Source organism: Rhinopithecus roxellana, chromosome 8 (genome assembly GCF_007565055.1).
Source record: "Rhinopithecus roxellana isolate Shanxi Qingling chromosome 8, ASM756505v1, whole genome shotgun sequence".
NCBI classification, from domain to species: Eukaryota; Metazoa; Chordata; class Mammalia; order Primates; family Cercopithecidae; genus Rhinopithecus; species Rhinopithecus roxellana.
The window spans coordinates 36,180,829-36,204,156 of NC_044556.1; the positions used below are offsets into that span (position 1 = coordinate 36,180,829).

Sequence of the window (23,328 nt, forward strand, 5' to 3'; positions counted from 1 at the left end):
AATGCTATTATAGCTTGCTGCAGCCTGGTTTTTAACAGCCCACAGACCAGTATTGGGGGACCAGTACAGCTGAGGACCCCTGCTGTAGACAACTAAAACACAATGGTAAGTTTTTATGTATCTAAACACATTTAACTTCCCATGCTTGCAGAATGGGAAGTTGTTCTGGGTCAGTGAGTGAGTGGTGAGTGAATGTGAAGGCCTAGGACACTGCTGTACACTACTGTAGACTTTATAAACAGTGTATACTTAGGCTAATTTTTAAAAATTTTCTTTCTTCAATAATAAATTAACTTTAGCTTACTGTAATTTTTATAAATTTTATGAGTTTTTAAATTCTTTGACTCTTGTAATAACACATAGTTTAAAACACATTGTACAGCTATACAAAAATATTTTCTTTACATCCTTATTCTGTAAGGTATTTTCTACTTAAAAACTTTTTTAAACTTTTTTAAACCGTTTTTGTTAAAAACAAAGATACAAATGCACACATTGGCCTATGCCTACAACAGGGTCTGAATGATCAATATCACTGTCTTTCATCTCCACATCTTGTCATGCTGAAAAGTGTTCAGGGGCAGTAACACTCATGGAGCTATCATCTGCTATGATAACAAAGCCTTCTGTAATATCTCCTGAAAGACCTGTCTGAGGCTGTTTTACAGTTAACTTTTTTTTTAATAAGTAGAAGTATGCTCTAAAATAATGATAAAAGGTATAGTAAACATAGTAAGTGATAGGAATTTTTCAGCTCCATTATAATCTTATGGAATCAGCTTACATATGTGGTCTGTCATTGACCGAAACGTCATTACATAGCACATAAACATATATTTTATGCCACTGTCCTCAACACAGGTATAGCAAACCAGACCTACTCCTGGCCACTTGAAGCTTACAGTCTAGTAGGGAGAGGCAGACACTAATCTAAATAGACATTTAATTATAAACTGTGATCTTCAGAATGTAAGGTGTATGACACTATGAAAAAGAACATGGGATCCTGATCCCAGGAATAAAGTGTTCCTTGAAGTAACACAGAGCTCAGATCTAAAGAACAAGTTCAGAGGGAAACAAAATCTCTTAAGCATTACCCTTTCCAAGATCTAAAAGAAAAGCTAATGGTAATAAACACAGAAAGCAAGAGAAAAATAAAGATAAGACTGAAAAAAACAGTTGTGGCTGGATTATGGAAAGCCTGGAAGATCACATTAAGGATTTTGGAAAGCCACTAAAGGATCTGAAGAGAAGGAAAGTTACCCAATTTGCCTTTGGCTTTTTGTTTGTTTAGTTTTCTCAGAGGGGCACAAAAAGTAAAGAGATCAGCTAGGAGTATTCTATAATATGCCAAATAAGAAATGTTAGGCTAAGCTAATAGCTTGATTTTAAACAGGGACTTATTTTTAAAAGAAAAAAAGAGATCTGAAAATTATACAGGAGATAAAATTGTCAAGATGTGGACAAAGATTGGATATGATAGATAACAGAAAGAAGTATCAAAGATGACTACCAGCTTCTGTACTTTGGAACCTGACAGAGAAACTACCCTCTCTTCTGGAGGAGGACCAGGTTTCACTGTTGTGGACATGATGAGCTGGAAGTATGTGATAGGTTGAAAAATGGCTTCCAAAGAACCTAACCCCGAGAACCTAATCCCTAGAACCTGTGAATGTTACCTTACGGCAAAAGGGACTCTGCAGATGTGAATAAATTAAGGATCTTGAGATGGGGAGAGTATCCTAGATTATCCAGATGGGCTTAAATGTAATAACACGTGTCTTTGTAGGACTGAGGTGGACAGATACTTGAGGAAGCGATGTGATGACAGAAGCATAGCCTGGGGTATTATACTTTGAAGATGGAGGAAGGGGCCACAAGCTAGGAAATACAAGACACAAGAAGCTAAAAAAGGCAAAAACTTGATTTTTTTTCCCTCAGAGCCTTCAGAACTGTAAGAAACTAAATTTGTGTTGTTTCAAGCCATTGTTTGGGGGCCGGATGGCACACACCTGTAATCCCAGCACTTTGGGAGCCAAAGCAGGCAGATCACTTGAGCCCAAGAGTTCAAGACCAGCCTGGACAACATGATGAAACCCTATCTCTACTAAAAAAAAAAATACAAAAAATTAGCTGGGCATGGTGGTGAGTGTCTGTAGTCTATTTCCAAATTTTCTGTCTTGCTGAACAGAGTTCATAAACCAGTTATACTGATTTAATAATTAAATCTTTAGAATATATTGGTACCAGGTAGGGCACTCCTCCACTTTTTCTTTTCTTTTCTGCCTGTTCTTGCCTACTTATTTTTGCATATAAACTTCAGTATCTGCTTGGTTGTCTCAAAAAACAACTATTTCTATTTTATTAGGATTGTGTTCAATTTATAATTTAGGAGAAATTGTCATTCTGATATTGATTCTTCTTCCCCAGGAACATAGTAATATATCTTTCCATTTAAGTCCTCTTTTGTGTGATCATGTTTCAACACTGATACAAAGAATCTGATAAAGATGAAAAGGTGAAGAGGACTGCTGTTTAAACATGGTAGACTGAAGGTATGATTTTTTTTCTATTCCTTATCAAAATCCCACTCAAGTGAGAATAAAATAGCAAGGCTATAAATCCCAAATATTCAAAGAGAACAGAAGTAAAAACTATAGATACAAACTATCAAAATGTTTTGGGAAGGTGAAAAATGTACAGGGAAATTTGCAAAATGAGAACTCTGGCTAAGTTTTATAGAAAGCAAGGAACAAAGCATGCAATTAAAAACAAAAAAGTTGGGTTTAAAATCTGCTTGAGTCAGTGAGACCCTTCTGCTTACATTCTACCTCCCTATCCCATACTCCTTTTTCCTCACCTTATTTGTGGTGAAAGTGAACCAAATGACTACAGACACAAGGATACAAGGCACAAGTCCATGGGAGAGAACCATTATACTGAAAGCAAGGAATTAAGTAAAATCCCAGTTATTTAACAATGCAATCACCTACCTCCTTCCAAGAATTCTAGCAGACAGGTATATAAACTACTCTATCCCCTGACAAAAATGTGGTAGATTTTTAGCTGTAGAAACTAAAAGCCCAAGAAACAATATCTTTAAACACTAATATTTAGAGCTTTTCTCACAATATGACCACATTGCCTATCCAGTCTTCAATTGATAAATCCTACCCATGTGTTCACAGTTTCTAACCAGTTTTACAACGACTCATGTTTCAATATGAACAGATCACCATGTTTGATGAAAACATATGACATAAACAGAAGACTAGAACAAAAACAAAAAAGAACTTGAACAACTTACAATATAAAAGAAAATTTAAAAACAAGTATAATTAGTATCAGACAGATGAAAAAGGGTATTGTATCCATAAAACAATAGGAAGTTATTAAAAAAGGAACAGAGAACAAGAACAAACTCTCAAATTATAGCTGACATTAATCAACATTAAGAAGCTAGTTAAATCTACCCCTAGAAAGCAGGAAAAAAAGACAATGAAAAATATAATAGGAAAGATAAGAAAATTGAGGGTTGGGACGTTCAGTCCTACCCTCAATCTCCAGGGAGGGGTGCTAAAGGTCAAGCTGACCACCAATGGCCACTGGCTTAATCAATCAAGCCCACGTACTGAAGGCTTCATAAAAACTCAAGAGGTTCAGAGAGCATCTGGATAGCTGAACATGTGGAAGCAGACAGGAAGATGAACAGGAACTCATACACTTGCTGGGAGGGTGGCACACCCCAACTCTACGGGGAAAGAAGCTCCTGTGCTCGGGACCCTTCCAGACCACTCCCTATGTATCTCTTCATATGGCTGTTTATTTGCACCCTTTAACATATCCATCATACTAAACCGATAAATATAAGTATTTCCCTGAGTTCTCTGAGCTACTCTAGCAAATCCACTGAACTCAAAGGGGGGATCATGGGAACCCCCAACTTGAAGCCAGTTGGTCAGAAGTTCCAGAGGCCTGGACTTGTGACTGGTGGGAAGGAGGGGTCAATTCTGGGGACTGAGCCCTCTATTTGGGATCCAAAACTGACTCTGGGTGGTGTTGGAATTGAATTGGATGACATCCAGCTGGTGTCTGCTGCAGAACTGACTGCTTGCTTGTTGTGGGGGAGAAATCTCCCACATTTGGACAAAGAAGTCTTCTGTGTTGATAGCTTTTGTTTGACAGCAGAGGAAAAGTAAGGTGTTCAAAAACGGTGATACAGTCGCCCAACAAAATATTAAATATAATGGTTAAAATTAATGTAGAGTTACATGTATAATAATCTTCAAAAACAATGTTGAACAAAAATAACCTGCAGAATGATACCCACAATACACTATAGTTTTAAAACACAAAGATACAAATATTGTTTTTATGTTCATTTGGTATTAGTAAAATGTTAAAAGATAAAAGGACATGATAAGCCACAAATTCAGAATAAAGATTTACTTCTAGGGAGAAAGGGAAAGTTTATTAAAAAAAAAAAAAGAGAGAGAAAGACACTAAGCAGAAATTTGCTTATTTTATACTTTTAGTTATGTGGGGAGTGGGAATGGAGAAAGGAAAGGTTGGAGGGGTAGTAACGGGTAACTGACATCAAAGATCCTAAGCTAATGGGTACAGAGTTTCTGTTTGGTATGAGGAAAAAGTTCTGGAAATGGTAGTGGTAATAGTACAACAACATATATACCCAATGCCACAGAATTGTACACTTTAAAATGGTTAAAATGGTAAATTTTGTATATATTTGACAACAGTTTTTAAAAAACCTTAGCAGGCTAAGGGATGGTATTCATAACACAAGTAGACAAATTAGCCTGACAAATTAGCCTTTGAGGAGGAGATAGAATATCTCCTCTACTGTAACAGGAGAGAATGAGGAAAAGATGTATACAGAGAAAGTTTAAATAGTATTTATGAAGAATAGGTAAGCAAGCTAACCAAAGAAACGAAGTAGGCTTCCCAGGCAATGTTGACGACCCAATGGGAAGCATTATAAAATGTTATGAAGAGACAACGTCCCCAGTGACGACCAATCAAAACATGATTCTTTTAAATTTGCACTTTGCAGAAGTCAGATAAGATTATCTCTTAGTTTATGATGATCTGAAATTCTAAAAAGATGCTATCTACAGGTCAAATGAAAGGAACTAGAGTAATGGTAGATGGTATGTGGTTTAAAACAGTGTTTCTTAAACCTGCCTGATTATAGGAATCAAGTCAGTCAAGGTACTTATTTCATGCCTCACTCCAGACCTCATGAACCAGAATTTCCAGAAGAGGAACCCGAGAGTCTAATGTGTATTTGAACTAGCAACCCCAAATTATTCTTAGGATCTGGCAAGTTTGGGAAACTCTGGCCTGGAAATAGCACCTGAAAGCAAAGAACAAGTTGAATTCTACCACTTCCCAGGGTTTATGTACTGGAGTACAGTGGAGGAAGAAACAGTATTGGGAGGACTCGAGGGAGGTACGTACGAGACCAAAGAACAGAAAAAACTAAAGCTGCCATGGAAGCAGGAGACATAACGCCAACAGGAAAAATGCAGCCTTTGGTAAAAATCAGAAGGCAAAGTGGGGAGGAGAGAAGGATGTGGCATCAAAGAGAAATATGCCTATTAAAAAAAAATAGTAGTTAGTTTTGCATAAAAATTTAACATATTTATAATATCTATAAAATGTTAAACAATTATCTTTGAATATATACATATGCTGTCAATACATATGTAGTGCTGAAATTAGAAACTCAACTTCACAGCTATCCTGTAAGAATTTCTGAATTAAGTAAGCTCAACTGTGTCCCCAATACATACAGGTTCTCCTACAAAGGACAATTATAAATCTGTTAATAACTCAGGAGAACACCAAGCTAAAAAAGCACTATGTGGAAAACCCTGTGTACGGGGGTTTGAGAGGGGGTGTGGATTATTCCACAGAACTCACGTTTCAGGAAGAAGCCTATTCAAGCTGACTTTTTAAAACACAGAAAGGAAAAAGCTAGCCAGCAATCTTCCTAACCTTGTGACTTGTGAATAGAAAGGCATTCCTACTTTAAAATATATAGTGAAAAAACAGTGTCACTGGGTCAAAGTGAGTACTTAAAATGAGAGAAAAAAAGAATCAAGCCTACCATTTTTATTTATGACATTTTATTTTATAAAACCTGCTACTTAAAATGTTTATTTCTCCTTTTCTATAACACATTAATGTATACAGTTCCTTAAGGGTTGCTCAGTTATTCCCCAAGCTATATACTACTCTACTAGTTCTACTCTTCATTAGTACTACCAATCCATTATAAAATGTTAATCAAAGATCAGAGTGCATATAACTAGCCCATATAAGGCCTTGTCCCAACACACAATGAGGGAATAACACTTTTTGTTTTTCTCTGGAACCACAGACACTAAAATTGTACACACCAATGCTACAGAACATTATCATTTTATAGACTAATAAAAGTAACATAAGAAATAAAACTACCTAAAGTTAAAAAGCTTTGATTCTCAGTGAAACCTCAAAATTATATATGCAAATTTTTGAAAAAGATACTTAAAACATGCAGATTTGCCAATCTCCCCTCCCCCCTAGCAAACACATAACACACACTTCTATGTACACCCCTTAATTACTTAGTTGCCAGAAGATCTCAGATGGTGATATTGAAAACAATTCCCTTTTAACTTCACTGTATTTTTAGTGTTTGTTATTATTTGTGTAATTTATGTATAGATTTTGAGACCTATATGGCCTTGGTGGTCCATTTACTAGCAACATCAGCATCACTAGAAAATGCAGACTAAAAGCAGGGCTAGTAGCTCACACCTGTAATCCGAACATGCTAGAAGGCCAAAGCAGGAGAATCCGTTGAGGCCGGGAGTTTAAGACTAGCCTAGACAACATAGTGAGACTCTGGATCTATAAAAAAATTTAAAAATTAGTCAATTGTAGTAGTACACACCTGTAGTCCTAGCTACTCTACTCAGGAGGCTGAGGCACTGGAAATAGCACCTGAAAGCAAAGAACAAGTTGAGATCCATCACTTCCTGAAGTTTATGTACTAGGGCACAGTGGAGTAAGAAACAGTAGAAAGACTACTAGAGCCTAGGAGTTCAAGGCATCAGTGAGCCATGATCACACTTCATGATTGCACTTCAGCCTGGGCCACAGAGTGAGACCCCATCAAAGAAAGGAGAAAGAAAGGAAGGGAAGGGAAGGGAAGAGAAGGGAAGGGAGGGGGAGGGGAAGGGGAAGCGGAAGGGAAGGAAGGAAGAAAACTGAACTTTATAAATTTATCCTGTATCAACTGCTGAGAGTTAAGTAGTCAAACAAGGATCAGCTTACTGTTTCAATGGACATATAAATTTTTCTGCTCTGGTGTTAGAACAATTTGAGTTTTCTAGAACGTTAAAAGAAAACCCTATATGTGGATCCTAGCTTTAGCCACCACAATAATTTAAAAATATAAAAATAACAGAAGTTTTCATTCTTTTTGCACAAATCCTACATTTTACTTTCTCCTGCTTAGAGGAGCTGAGTTCTAAAGCTTCTCAAATTTTAATGTGCATTCGAATCACCTTTTAAAAATGCAGATTCCGATTCAGAAAATCTGGGTAAGAGCCCAGTCTACATTCCTAGCAAGCTCCCTGGTGATGCCAAATTCATACATAGAGCAGACTTTTAGTAGCAAGGTCCTAAAGAAAAGGTGTAATTTACAACAGTATTTAGCTACCTTTTGCAAAGCACTAATCTTGATAACGTCCCCAATCCAATTCCTAATTGATAAACCTACCACTTTCCCATCCTTACTTTCTGGATCCTTCATATGGATGAAATAAACACTTCATTCCTAAAATGTAGAAAACTTCTAGTCTTTCTTCTGCCTGTCTTTCTTTTTGGTCTCTTCCCATGTTCATCACACTTGTGGGTGCATCACAAGATTACACCCTTAGTTTCAACTCCTTTCCAGTGCTATTGCTGGTTCCATCTTCTGCATCTCTGCATCTCCTGCATTAATGGGTTCAACTTCTGCATCTCCAACCTAGACAAATCTCTCAAACTTGAATCCATACATTCAATTCCTAAGAGTTCTTTCTTTTTCTTTCTTTTTTTCTTTTTTGAGACTTGCTCTGTCGCCCAGGCTGGAGTGAGTGGCGCGATCCTGGCTCACTGCAACCTCTGCCTCCCGGGTTCAAGCCAGCCTCCTAAGCAGCTGGGATTACAGGCGTCTGCCACCATGTCCAGCTAATTTTTGAATTTTTAGTAGAGATGGAGTTTCACCACTTTGACCAGGCTGGTCTCAAAACTCCTGATCTCAAGCAATCCGTTCACCTCAGCCTCCCAAACTGCTGAGATTGCAGGTGTGACACACTATGCCCAGCCTCCTAATGGTTATTTCTAACCGTATATTCCCACAGGTACCTTCAACTCAAGATACCTCAAACTGAACTCATCAACACCCTCTGGGCCCTAGAAACTAGCTTTTTCAACCCTGTACTGGCTTTGACCAGCATCACCATCCACCCATTTGTCCAAACCACATCTGAAGACTATCCCTCTCTCTCACCAAGACTAGTTAAATCTCAACCTTCTAATTATTTCTCAGATTTCTTTCTTTTCTCTCTAATGTCAGTACCAGTTTGGACATGGAGCATTTATGATCTGGTTACTATCGTAACTAACTGGTATTCTTGCTTCCAATCTCATATCCTACACCACCAATTCCATCCTCCACACTATTATGTAATCTTGCAAACAAATGAATAGCAAGCATTTCCCTATTAAAATTCACCAATGACTCCCAATTATCTTTAGGAAAAAGTACTAACTTTTTAAAAGCATGTCATATAAGGCTATTCATAATCCTAATCATGTCTCTCTCTCTCTGGTCTCAACTCCTTCCATCCCTTAACAGTTAGTGCATACTCTTGCCATGTCAACCTATTTGTAGCTCCCTCTAAGTGCCACATTCTTAAATGCCTCTGTGTATTTGCATAGGCTGTTATTCACTTAAAATGTTCTTACCAAGTTAAGTATTAACATGCTTTCAAGATTTTACTCAAGCATCACATGGCTTAACATGCCTTTTCTAATTACCTCAAGTCTGCATTAGGTAACACCACAGACAGTGCTCCCTCTATTATAGGGTTTTCCCTATGCATACCTCTACTCAAATAGTACTCTGTATTATAATTGCTGGTATACTCATCTCCCCCACTACTGAGCTCATCAATTAGTCCTTTTAAGAACACAGTGCCCTAGGCCGGGCGCGGTGGCTCACGCCTATAATCCTAGCACTTTGGGAGGCCGAGACGGGTGGATCACGATGTCAGGAGATCGATACCATCCCGGCTAACATGGTGAAACCCTGTCTCTACTAAAAATATATAAAAATTAGCCGGGCATGGTGGCGGGTGCCTGTAGTCCCAGCTACTTGAGAGGCTGAGGCAGGAGAATGGCGTGAACCCGGGAGGCGGAGCTTGTAGTGAGCTGAGATCGCGCCACTGCACTGCAGCCTGGGTGACAGAGCGAGACTCTGTCTCAAAAAAAAAGAAAAGAACACAGTGCCCAGTACATGGCAGCTTCTCAGCAAGTGCTTGCTGAATAAACTATCTTGAAATATAGTCACAAATAATTATTACGGCTACACATTTAAACTATAAATAACTTTCAATAACTCTGTCTCTAAAGCAATAAAAAATTTACTTGACTTTATTTCTAGGTTTAACAGAACTTCACAAAATGTCAAAAGACTTCACGTAAGTCCAAACTATCCTAGGTGTTTGTTAAATTCCCAACAATCTAAAGGGATTTGTTAAAAATATTAGAAACAAAGCCTTTTGCATGCAGTTTCACACGGAGATACTTTAATTTCAATGACCACAGTGTTAGACAAATAAAAGCACTAATCTCTTCTCCATGGTAAAACGATGTGAACATTGTTCAGGTGGCCTGGGTTTGCATCTAGACTCTTCTACTTACTAGCTATATGACCTTGGATAACAAACAATGAACATCTCCCAGGCTCAGCTTCTTCCATGGGAAACAGAGCTAAAATTGCTTACCTACCTACCCACTCGGTTGTTTCAAATATTCAGATATGAATGTGAAAGCATTTCTATAAACCATGAAGTGCTAAATACATTTGAACTATTGTGTTAACTTCTATCCCAACATCTGCTAAAGTTGCAAACTTAAAAGTTTAGTGGGCTAATCAAACCTCCCATATCCACACCATACTCTTCTCTAATGACTGAAAATTTATAAATCAAATTAAGTTTCAGGACCACGAGAGCACAGGACTCATTCAACAGTCCTCAATATTCTTATGTGGTTGAAGTGTTTAATATGTAATCTAATAATAATCTGATACGTTCTTAAAAAGTGGTTATTTTTTAAATCTCATAGTAAATATCAAGGTAAGTTGTTGGTACAGTCATTTAAATTTCAGCTCCATTTTAAAAAATTAATTGGAGGACAAAAATCAGCAGGGAATATTTCAAGGTATTTTCTTTTATTAACTATTTAGATTGGATACTGTCTGTTGACATACAAATTTGATCCACTTTAACTAACACGAATGTTAAAAAGTCACCCTTACAAAACTGGGACAGTTTTCCCCCAAATTTCTGGCTTATTTCTCAGAAATGCTTGCTGGTCTATCAAAAGAGAAAATTTGCTGCATTTTTCTAAACTAAAAAAATGATACAGCATGTTGATTCTGCTCTCAGCGATATCTTTCCTTGTTAAATAGGCAACTTATGGGGATTATGGACTATACTGGGAGAAATGTTTTCGGTCTCATCTGCAATATTTATAAAAATAGAATTCCTTGACTTTCAAAGGGCAAAACTTAAAAAAAAAAAAAAAAAAAGGAAAATGAAAAAAGAAAATCTACTACAAAAGTCAGCACTTCGGTACCTGGTTGTGGTAACAAGGCCAAAATCCAAGACGAAGCCCTTTATTGCACATGGTGTTCCAACATCGTGGGCAGCCCCATCTTGCGACCTCTCCACATTGGCTGCTCCTGCTCTCTCTACTGCAGAGAGAACTTCAATTAGAGAAATTCTGAAGCTCATAAATCTAAACTGGATACTCCCCTCATTGGAGGCAAAGATGGTAAGACTCACTAAAAAGATTCAAGTTAGAGGAGGTTACAAATAAATCTAAGTGGCTTGAAACCACTATAATTCAGGCAGCTGAGAGTCTTATTATGGCAACAATCTATTTACCTAAAAAAAAAAAAAAAAAAAAAAAATCTTAAGGGAAAAGAATGGCAGCAAATTACTAGACAACCTGAAAAAACAGAACGTACAATCATAAAAGTTTAAAAAGTGAGTCTCCACTAAAGTTGAATTTATAATATATACTGCACAAACTTACAGCTGACCATTCATATTCAATTGTTATGAGAAAAGCAAGTAAGAAAAAAAACTAGGACACATTATTAACTTCTTATGCCCTAAAATAACTTCACTGAAAAAAATGTTTGGTTAAAACCACTGGTTAAGAAGCAGACATTTCCCTGCTGACTTAAGCCTAGCTGCCCAAGCAAGGCTTCAAAAAATGTCTTCACCTACAACAATGCATAGGCAGAAGGAGCAGAGGCTATAGCGGTCTTCCTAATGACACTTCCAAGTCACATAACTGGGGTATATTTCTGGGATGGACTGCCAACAAGTTACTGAAAGAGATATAAAAACTCCAAAAACCTGGCAAATAAGCAGGCCCATGCCCTCATGTGTTTCATTATGATATAAAAGCAAACCTTAACTAAAGTTATTCTGAGACTACCAGATCTCAATCACATCCTCCATATTAACATTACCTGATTTGTGAAAGACCAGTTAAGTTTTCAAGCTAGTTTTCCATAAAGGTTTGTAATGATACATGAGTATAAAGCATTCCTTCCAGTAAATAAGAAGTCCCACCCCAAAGAACTCAGTAATTAAGATTTTTCAATGAAAGGAAGAGCCAAACAATTTGAAGCACCTTTATTACCATAAATTTGTTACCAAAAATGTACTGGTACGTGCTGTGCAACAGAATGAGGTTAATTCTGTTTAGAAACGTATTTACTAAATAATTTTTAACAACATTTATCTTACCTGAGTGTGAAAATTTGAAATGGTGGTTGTTTCAATATCTTTCTTGCCCAGAATTTCCATTTTCACTGGAGTGTTGGGGAAATTAAAAGCAAAGTAGTCCAAGAAGTCTGGGAGATAAGCAGCCGCTCCATGCACTATTGCTAAAGCATAGTAAGCAGCATTTTTCTCATTTTCACTGAATGTCAAAGCAAGAAACTCCTCAGAAAATCTCTCCATCTCCATTGGAGACAAAAATGAGAGTTCATCCATGTAAGCATGAAGGACAAGAGCACCACCATTGGACTGGTGTTCCTCATGAATAAAGTTGCTAAATTTAGTACCTGTTTTTAAGAAATTTCTACGAATAGAATGTTCCTGGTGAGTCATAAAAGGTGTCTGTACTCCCTGGGGTACCCGATATTCTTGCATGCCCAAATTTAATCGGCACAGCTGTTCATCTTTCAGATACCTGAAGGACTCCTTATTAAGTCCTGAAGTGCTATTTATTTGTCCTTGGGTGAGAATTTCTTTACTGATGCGGGTCAGGCCAGCACAGACGGTTTGTACTTCCTTATTGTACATTTTAAGGCGTCTTCCTCGCATGTCTTCTCGGTGTTTCTTTTTCTTTTTCTTCTTTATTTTCTTCAAGACAAAATCATCAGCTCTCTGGGTTTTACCATTTTCATCTGGTGTTTCTGGCCACAATAATTAAAAAGAAGTTAGTTGCTAGGACTAGTGTCAACATACAAGCTTCTTAAGGTACTTGATCTCATTAAATAGCCTATCCTCAATTTCTCTGAATTTGCTATTACAACTTACGTGGTTAGAAAACAAATGAGACAGAGATCTTAAAATATAATAATATTCTGGATTGAAGAAAAGATTAAAAGAACTGAAGGTATCCATTTTTCAAAGCAGTATTACTGACAATGGAGAAAAATCAGAAATAATTCACGCATCCAAAAAACAGAGAATGGTTAAATAAATCATGATATAGCAACGGTATGAAACATTATACGATAGCTAAATATGACAATTCTTAAATCTATGTTAACATAGATCTTTTTGTTCAGTTACCATCATAAAATTTAAATTTAAGCTGGGCGTATTTTGCTGTCGGCCTATGAATTACTATGATACATACAGGCTAATCAAACAAAGGCAAAGTAACCCATGGGATGTCATTTTTTCCTATCAAGTTGGCAAAGTTTGTGGTTTCTGATCATTCTCAACTACTGTTGCTGGAAGTAGTAAGTTGCTACTAAACTGGTACAACTTTCTGAAAGGCAATTTCATGATACGTGTCAGAAGTCTTAAAAAATATTTCTAATCCCCAGACTCAGAAATTCCACTTCCAAGTAAAAGTTATCTAAGAAAATAATTGAAGATCATATAAAGATATTCATGACAGTATTATTTAAAACAACACAATAGGGAATGCTCTAAATGTCTAATAACAGGGGACTGATTAACCTCTGGTAGTTACATATTATAAAATACTACCAGCCATTATAAATTATATCATAGATGGTTGGGCGCAGTGGCTCACACCTGTAATCCCAGCACTTTGGGAGGCCGAGGCAGGCAGATCACGAGGTCAGATCGAGACCGTCCTGGCTAACACGGTAAAACCCCGTCTCTACTAAAAATGCAAAAAATTAGCCAAGCGTGGTGGCGGGCGCCTGTAGTCCCAGCTACTCGGGAGGCTGAGGCAGGAGAATGGCGTGAACCCGGGGGGTGGAGCTTGCAGTGAGCTGAGATGGCGCCACTGCACTCCCGCCTGGCAGACAGGGCAAGACTCCGTCTCAAAATAAAAAAATAAATAAATAAATAATATTATAGATGAAAAAACTGACATAAAAATTAGAAAGTTACAAAATGCTTAGACTGTCATTCTTTCAGAAAGCTTTTTCTTCCCCACCCAATCTGGATAGCTACTCCTGCTAGTGCTCCCTTAGCTTTGCATCACCATTTCAGCACTTATACTCTGTGTTATTAACACTTCATTTTCTACCCTCCCCTTGACTGTCAGCAATCTAAGTTCAGGGATGTATATCTTACCTTCCTTTCCTGAACACTTAACACATGTACATTCTGATCCCATGTTTATATAAACATTCATTCATCCAAACATTTAAGTACCTACTAAGTGCTTAGGTATACTCCTGAGCACTAGGACCACAGTGCTGACTAGGACATACACAATCCCCAATCTCTTGGATCTTTTTCTCCCTGCTTTTTGAGGAGTATGGAGTCGCACTATGTTGCCCAGGCAGGTCTCCAACTCCTGGGCTCAAGTTATACTCCTGCCTCTACCTCCCTAAGTGCTGGGATTACAGGTGTTAGCCATGGTGCCTGGCATCTCTTGGATCTTAAGATCTAATTGTACAAGAAAAAGAAAGTACCAGGTAGTGATAAGTGGGATGCATTAAGTTTGGGGGAAGCTCTTTTGGGGAGGTAACATTGAGAGTGATTCCTAAAGAATAAGACAAGCCAGGCATGTAAAGGTCTAGGAGAAAATATTCCCAGAAAGAAGAAAAGGACCTAAAGAGATGAAAAAGTCTGATCTATAGATGCTTTATACACACACACACACACACACACACACACACACACACAGAAAAATATCTGGAGAAATATATACCAAGTTATTAACGGTAGTTATCTATTGGTGGTAGAATTCTAAATGTCTAGCTTCTTTTCTGCTTATCTGTATTTTCTAATTTTCTACAATAAACATATTACTTTTATAATTTAAAAACTTACTTTTAATTTTTAAAGGATTATCATGGATTAACAAGCCCAAGATGGAATGACATCTTTTGTTTACTAGTTGGAAAATATACCTAGCAGGAAACTTTCAGGATGAAATACCAGGTACAGTCCTGACCAACCTTCAAGTTTGGTCTAGTATTTACTGTATAGAATTTACCCACCAAACAATCATTTTTTCTAACATAATTGAAGTAATTTGGAGTTAAGACAAATATTCCAATTAATCCTATTATTACATCTAGAAGAGTAAGTTCAACAAATGTTAGAGTTAAGAATTTACTTGGTACAATACGTAAATATGTAACAGTTCCAGTACTCTATATAAAATCACTTCAAGTCAATTAGTTATTACAAGGCTTATAAAACCTTCTAAATAAAATACTTAAAAAACCAAGTCAAAGACTTTCCAATGCCAAATAACTTTCATTGTATTTAATATTTCCTTCTAAGAACAATAAAATGAAAACCCTTTATTTGCAAATATCACTTGTAATTAAACTGTGACCAGATACCAAAATTTACATATAATCAAAATACTGTTAACCTGGCAAGAGAAAAAGTCATCTTTTATTCTATATACAACTAAATATTTGAGATATTGAGAATTAAACACTTAGTAATAGTCATTTATACTTCTTACCAAATAAAATTAATCTAAATACTTTCCCCAATATCAAATCAGTAACTTAGTCAATTCTCCCAAGCAACTGTTAATGCCATTCAATATAAAGGTTAGACCAATTTAAAAATAGTCATCTAATTACCCTCTGCTATTAATGTTTTAGAATTTCACAGGAAAACAAGAAAAGAAAATATCTCCAAATAGATCTTGTTATTTTAAGCTTCTAAAGAGGTACTTGGTATGCAGAAAATGAATTGCGACCTAGATCTGCCACTGAAATTAGCACCAAGAAGGAACGGCGCTGATTGTAACACATTTTCTATATTACTATCAACTTTCCAGTGGTATTTATAACATGGCCAAGTCTCTGTAGGTTTCACTTATACGGGTTTCACAAAAGTCACTTATATGAAAACCATTCAGTTAGTCCAACATGGCCCATCTCAAAAAAAAACAAAAACAAAAACAACAAAAAGAGAAAACCACTGTATAAAGAAAAGAACCTTACATTGTAATCTCATAAATCAACATGATAAAAATTTTAAATATGAAGTAAATCTCAAGCTATCTTCTCACTAACCCTGTTTTTCCTTTTTTCTGAGTCCCGCTCTGTTGCCCAGGGTGGAGTACAGTGGCGTAATCTTGGCTCACTCCAGCTTCTGCCTCCCAGATTCCAGAGAGTCTCCTGCCTCAGCCTTCCGAGTAGCTGGGATTACAGGCATGTAACACCACATCCAGTTAATTTTTTGTATTTTCAGTAGAGACAGGGTTTCACCATGTTGGCCAGGCCGGTAGCGAACTCCTGACCTCAAGTGATCCACCTGCCTCAGCCTCCCAAAGTGCTGGGATTACAGGCGTGAGCCACCGCACCCGGCCCCAGCTTTTGACTTTTATCTATCTAACTTAGGCTAAGATACAGAAAGCGTGACTTTTTTACAGAGAAATTTAAGACTACCCATTTCATACTGGCTAACAAATCTCCATAAGGAAACAAAATTTATTATTGAATTATCAAGGTGGCAACTAATTGAGAATGGCATATGTATACAAAAGTTATTAAAGGTTATTATCAAACGCTGGCCACTGTTGCTTTATGAGAAAAATAACAATTGTCCTGCCTTGAATTAAAAACGTTATTTGAAAGTCAATGTCCAAAGTCTTCACAACCTTTCTATTTCTGGTTTTAGCTTACAACAGAGAATCTATTCAGCACATTTTTAGTATTTCCCCATAGTGTAAAAGCTAAAATTTATTGACTACAGTTCTTTATAGAAAAAGAGCCAACCTACACTATACCTGTGATTTAGAAAAGCTTTCACATATCCAACTGTGTGATTAAATATAAAGAGAAATACATAATTCTACAGAGGAAGATATAAACATTCACTTAAGAAACAAATTGCTGGCTGTCCTTAAAAAGGTCATTATCAATACATGACATTATTAATAACATCCTCATGTGTGCTAATACTTCCAATATTATCAATTATTGTCATCTTATTTCACACTACTGAAAGTTTTCATTAATGCAAAAAATAGCTATCCACATTATTAAGTTCTCCTTTTTTTTTTTTTTTACTCTCGCCCAGGCTGGAGGGCAGTGGCACAATCTCGGCTCACCGCAACCTCTGCCTCCCGAGTTCAAGTGATTCTCCCACCTCAGCCTTCCAAGTAGCTGGGACTACAGGTGCACATCACCATGCCCAGCTAATTCTTGTACCTTTTGGTAGAGACAGGGCTTTCACTATGTTGGCCAGGCTGGTCTCAAACTCCTGACCTCAAGTGATCTATCCGCCTTGGCCTCCCAAAGTGTTGGGATTACAGGCATGAGTCACCATGCCCGGCCTACAAAACGTAAGGTCTTAACAGCAATTCTTACACTCGAATTATGACTTAGAACTGGGGGAAAAAAAAAAAAAGGTAGTATCTTCAATTCCTAAAAATCATAGATGAGCAAAAGCAAAACAAGTGTAATTGCTTACATCTTATTACTCATAATTTTTTAAAGGACTAAAGTTGTTTTCTGAAATTATTTTCAGTCTTCTTGAGAGTTCTTCCAGTTCTCTATAAATACCTGACTAAAAAGGAAAAACAAACAACTACTCATTTTGAAAGCCAAACATTTGTGAATCATTGTATGTTTTTAACACTGCCTTACTTTACCCACCATCTCTCTATATCATGGTGTTTTAACAGCACTGCCTAGGTTTAAATCCCTGTTCTGTACGTACAACTTTCTAGTATACTTTCTAGAAGTATAACTTTTTTCCCCTAAGCCTTTACTTTTTTTATTTTTTTAGAGCAGTTTCAGGTTCCTAGAACTATAATCACACCTGGCTCCCACAAATGCATAGTCTGTCTCCCTGATTATCATCACCCCCAGCCAGAGTGGAATATTTGTTACAACTGATGAGTCTACACTGACACATCATTATCCGCCCACAGTCCATGGTTTACATTCAGGCTCACTCTCGGTGTTGTACATTCTGTGGGTTTGGATAAATGTATGACATGTATCCACTGTTAATTAAGTAGCACAAAGAGTAGTTTCACTGTCCTATAAAATGCTCTGTGCTCTGCCTATTCATGCATCCCTCTCCAAAACCCCTACCAACCACTGATCTTTTAACGTTCTTGATAGTTTTTTGCCTTTTCCAGAGTGTCATATAATTGGAATCATAAAATGTGCAGCCTTTTCAGAATGGCTTCTTTTCACTTGGTAACATGCATTTAAGGTTCCTCCATGTCTTTTTATGATTTGAGAGTTCATTTCGCTTTAGCACTGAATAATATTCTACTGTCTGAATGTACCACAGTTTATCCTTTTACCTACTGAAGGACATTTTGATTGCTTCCAAGTTTTGGCAATTATGAATAAACCTATTATAAACAGCTATCTACAGGTTTTTGTGTGGACATAAATTTTCAACTCCTTTGGGTAAATATCAAAGAGTATGACTGCTGGATCGTACAATATGTTTAGTTTTGTTAAGAAACTGCCAAACTGTCTTCCAAACTGGCTATATCATTTTGTATTCGCGACAATAATGAATGAGATAGCATATCTTTTTGCAAGTTAACTTCTTTGCATTGCTTCTCATTGGTAAAACTGGAGGAAAGAACAGTATCTCATCATAAAATTCATGTACAGAGTAAATGAAAAATGCATGTAAAGTACTCATAATAGTCCTAGAACATAATACTCAATACATTTTAACTACTATTATTGCCAAAAACAGTTGTATTCTAGGGGCCATATAGTGTACTATTTAAGATAAGAACAGGAGGTGTACAGTTAGACAGACCTAAGTCAATGTCCCAGCTCTATTGTTTACTAAGTTCTCTGGGTAAGCTCATAAATCTCTTTAAACCTCAATTTTCTCATCTTAAAATGATATCATAGGCCAGATGCAGCGCCTCATGCCTGTAATCCCAGCACTTTGGGAGACTGAGGCAGGAAGATTGCTAGAGTCCAGGAATTCAAGACCAGCCTGAGCAACACAGCAGGACCCCATCTTTACAAAAATAAAAAATAAAAAAAATTAGCTGGGCTTGGCGGTGCATGCCTGTAGTCCTAGCTGCAGGAGTGAGCTAGGCTTAGCTACAGGCTGAGGTGGAAGGATCACTTGAGCCCAGGAATTCGAGGTTACAAGGAGCTATAATCACCTCACTACACTCCCGCCTGGGCAACCCTGTCTCAGAGGAAAAAAAAAAAAAAATTATTAATTCTAGTGTCTATCTCACAGAGTTATTTTAAGGATTAAATGAGATAATGACTATAATAGGCCCTCATCACAATATTTGACACACAATAAGTCTCTTATCATCTTGATCATCAAGAGAAACACGTAAGAAAGATCTCTGAAAGAAGAAAGAAAACTTATCTGCCAAGTGTCTAATAGGGACCATATATGTTATCTCATTTTAATCCTCCAACAAACCAATTAAGTATGGAGAAAGAAACAGAGCCTGAAACCAGATATGTAATTTATATTAGGCCACAAAGCTAGTAGACAACAGCCAAGATTCAAACTTCTCACCTATCTGACTCGAAAACAAACTCTTCTAACATACTGCACACTACACTCTCTTCCTTTCTGCCTCCACTGTCAGACATCTCCCTGCAACACTCCCATTAGATGATCAACTAAGATTATCTGGTTACAATTAATGGACCTGAGGTAGCTTGGAAGAAAGGGAGTATTACTTCAACAAATATCTTACTTAGTACCCATTCCAAAATTTTTCGTGTCCTTAAAGGTGTTTCTGCCTCTCTCAGGATGAGCAGAGAAAAATGTTAGTCCCTACAGTTGTTGTTCTGATAAATAAGATTATCTGTTTATTTCAATTCCCTTATAATCCCAATAATTTTCCATTTCTAACATCAAAAAGAAGAAGTGCTTCTGGACTTAAAACCCCAGGTTTTTAACATGAGAGAAAATTTCCATTAAATGTCTGGCTCAGGAACACTTACACTCTGTGATAGCAGTTAGGCAAGTGGTCAAGAGTGAAAAAAAAAAAAAGAAAGAAAGGAATGATGACTCACAAGAGCATACATATGAGCAATCCGGTCATGTAATGACATTAGAGAAGACAGCCTATGGGGACTGTCCTTCCTTTCCTTTTCAACAAAATATTAAAATCATGAATTTCCTAAGAATAATTAAAAAGAAGCATTACTTCTTTTGATGGTTTTTTAAGGAAGTATGTTTGTCCTTTTTTTTTTTTTTTTTGAAACGGAGTCTCACCCTGTTGCCCGGGCTGGAACGCAAGTGGCGCAATCTCAGCTCACTGCAACCTCCCCTTCCCGGGTTCAAGTGATTCTCCTGCCTCAGCCTCCCAAGTAGCTGGGATTACAGGCGCCCGCCACTACGCCCAGCTAATTTTTTGTATTTTTCGTAGAGACAGGGTTTTACCATGTTGACCAGGCTGGTGTCAAGCTCCTGACCTCATGATTTGCCCACCTTGGCCTGGGATTACAGGTGTGAGCCACCATGCCCGGCCCGTCCTATGTTTTTATGAGCAATAAGAGGGAGAGAAAAAAATTAAGATTTCAAAACACAAAGGTAACTGCCAGTTTAGTTAGACTCAAGTCTACTACCTATATGAAATAAAAACAACATTTAAATATCTCTTTGTTAAATAATCAACCCCAGTGTGCATAGCAGAAAGAGAGGTCAACTGGGCCATGAGTGAAAAAAACTGAGTTCTGTATTCAGCTCTATCACTAACTAAAAAATTTTAAGCATTTCACTTTACCTCTCTGAAAATCACTTTACTTTCTGTTTTGAAGATGAGCAAGTTTACCCTAGCATTTACAGATTAAATTTTTGTTTCAACTGTTTATGAACAACTCCAAATCTTTGAGATTGTAATAGTTCGTAATTAGTCTCCACATGAACTCCGATTAAATACTGTCGAACTGCTGTGCAGGAAGGAACATGTCTCCTAAGTGAACTCAAGGGTGGCAAACTTCTTCTCTAAAGAGTCAAACAGGCCGGGCACGGTGGCGCAAGCCTGTAATCCCAGCACTTTGGGAGGCCGAGAGGGGCGGATCACGAGGTCAGGAGATTGAGGCCCTCCTGGCTAACACGGTGAAACCCCGTCTCTACTAAAAAATACAAAAAACTAGCCGGGCGAGGTGGCGGGTGCCTGTAGCCCCAGCTACTAGGGAGGCTGAGGCAGGAGAATGGCGTAAAACCGGGAGGCGGAGCTTGCAGTGAGCTGAGATCCGGCCACTGCACTCCAGCCTGGGCGACAGAGCGAGACTCCGTCTCAAAAAAAAAAAAAAAAAGAGTCAAACAGCAGGCTTTGCGGTCTTATGGTCTCTGTCTCAATTACTGTATTCTGCTACCTTAGTGCAAAAACTACCATAGACAATATATATGAATGAACAGAGCTGTATTCCAATAAAGCTTTATTTCTGGACACAGTTTAAATTTCATAAGATTTCCATGTGCTACAAGGTCGTTCCAACTATTTTAAATTGTAAAAACCATTGTTAGGCCAGGCACAGTGGCTCATGCCTGTAATCCCAGCACTTGTGGGAGGCACATCACCTGAGGTCAGGAGTTTGAGACCAACCTGGCCAACATGGTGAAACCCCATCTCTACTAAAAGTACAAAATTAGCTGGGCATGGTGGTGGGCACCTGTAATCCCAGCTACTCAGGAGGCTGAGGCATGAGAATCCCATGAACCCAGGAGGTGGAGGTTGCACTGAGCTGAGATCCCACCACTGTACTCCAGCCTAGCACAGAGCGAGACTCTGTCTCAAAAAAACAAACAAACAAAAAAAAACCTTGTTACATTACAGATTGTACTGATTTCTGAAAAAAGTGCAAAACCAATTCAATGGAAGATTAATATTTTCAACAAAAGGTGCTAGAGCAACTGGATATCCTTAGGCAAGAAGAAAAAAAAGAAACCTAAACCTCACACCTGTACAAAATTAACTCAAATGAATGACAGATTTAAATATGAAAGTTAAAATTATAAAACTTTTAGAAGAAAACAAAGGAGAAAATCTTTGGGATCTAGGACTTGGTATGTTAGATATGATGCCAAAAAAAACATGATCCATTAAAGAAAAAAAAAAACTAGTAAATCGGATATCAACAAAATTTAAAACTTTTGCTCTGTGAAGTATCCCACTGAGAAGGTAGAAAGGACCAGACACAGTGGCTCCTGTCTGTAATCCCAACACTTTGGTAGGCCAAGGTGGGAGGATCACTTGAGCCTAGGAGTTTGAGACCAGCCTGGACAACAAAGAGAGACCCTGTCTCTACCAAAAACAAAAACAAAAAACATTAGCCAGGTGTGGTGGTGCACACGTGTGGTCTCAGTTACTCAGGAGGTTGAGGTGGGAGGATCACTTGAGCCCCAGAGGTTGAGGCCAGAGTGAGCCATGATCACATCACTGTGCTCCAGCCTGGGTAACAGAGTGAGACCCTCCCCAAAAAACAAAAACAAACAGGCTGGGCATGGTGGCTCATGCCTATAATCCCAGCACTTTGGGAGACCAAAGCAGGCGGATCACCTGAGGTCAGGAGTTCAAGACCAGCCTGACCAACATGGCAAAACCCCATCTCTACTAAAAAATACAAAAAGTAGCCGGGCACGGTGGCAGAGGCCTGTAATCACAGCTAGTCGGGAGGCTGACATAGAATCGCCCGAACCCAGGAGGTGGAGGTTGCAGTGGGCCAGGATTGTGCTACTGCACTCCAGCCTGGGCGACAAAGTGAGAATCCATCTCAAAAAAATAATAATAATAAAAACCAAAATAACAAAAATAAAAACAAGCAAACAAACAAAAAGGAGGGAAAGACAAGCAACAGATTGGGAGAAAATATGTGCAAAACATACAAAGAAGCTGCACCTGTTATCTGCAAAATATTATCAAAACCCAACAATAAAAAATACACAATTCAAGGGCCGGGCGCAGTGGCTCACGCCTGTAATCCCAGCACTTTGGGAGGCTGAGGCAAGTGGATCGCCTGAGGTCTGGAGTTCAAAACCAGCCTGGCCAACACAATGAAACCCCGTTTCTACTAAAAATATAAAAAAGTAGCTGGGCGTAGTGGCAGGCACCTGTAATCCCAGCGACTCGGGAGGCTGAGGCAGGAGAATCACTTGAACCTAGGCGGCAGAGGTTGCAGTTAACCAAGATCGCCATTGCTCTCCAGCCTGGGCAACAAGAGCGAAACTCTGTCTCAAAAAAAAAAAAAAAAAAATATATATATATATATACACACACACACACACACACACACACACACACAAACAATTCAATTAGAAAATAGGCAAAAGGTACAAAGAGACATTTTACTGACCAAGATATATAGAT

The 23,328-nt window shown here is 37.9% G+C and overlaps 1 protein-coding gene across 1 annotated transcript in view; it reads right to left on the reverse strand.

Moving 5' to 3' along the window:
- RSBN1 (round spermatid basic protein 1) overlaps window positions 1–23,328 on the reverse strand; it is a 51,312-nt gene that overhangs the window by 23,316 nt on the left and 4,668 nt on the right. The window contains exon 2 of the mRNA XM_010371984.2: window positions 12,108–12,781. Coding sequence (XP_010370286.1) covers window positions 12,108–12,781 — 674 coding nt within the window. The remainder of the gene's footprint in view (window positions 1–12,107; window positions 12,782–23,328) is intronic.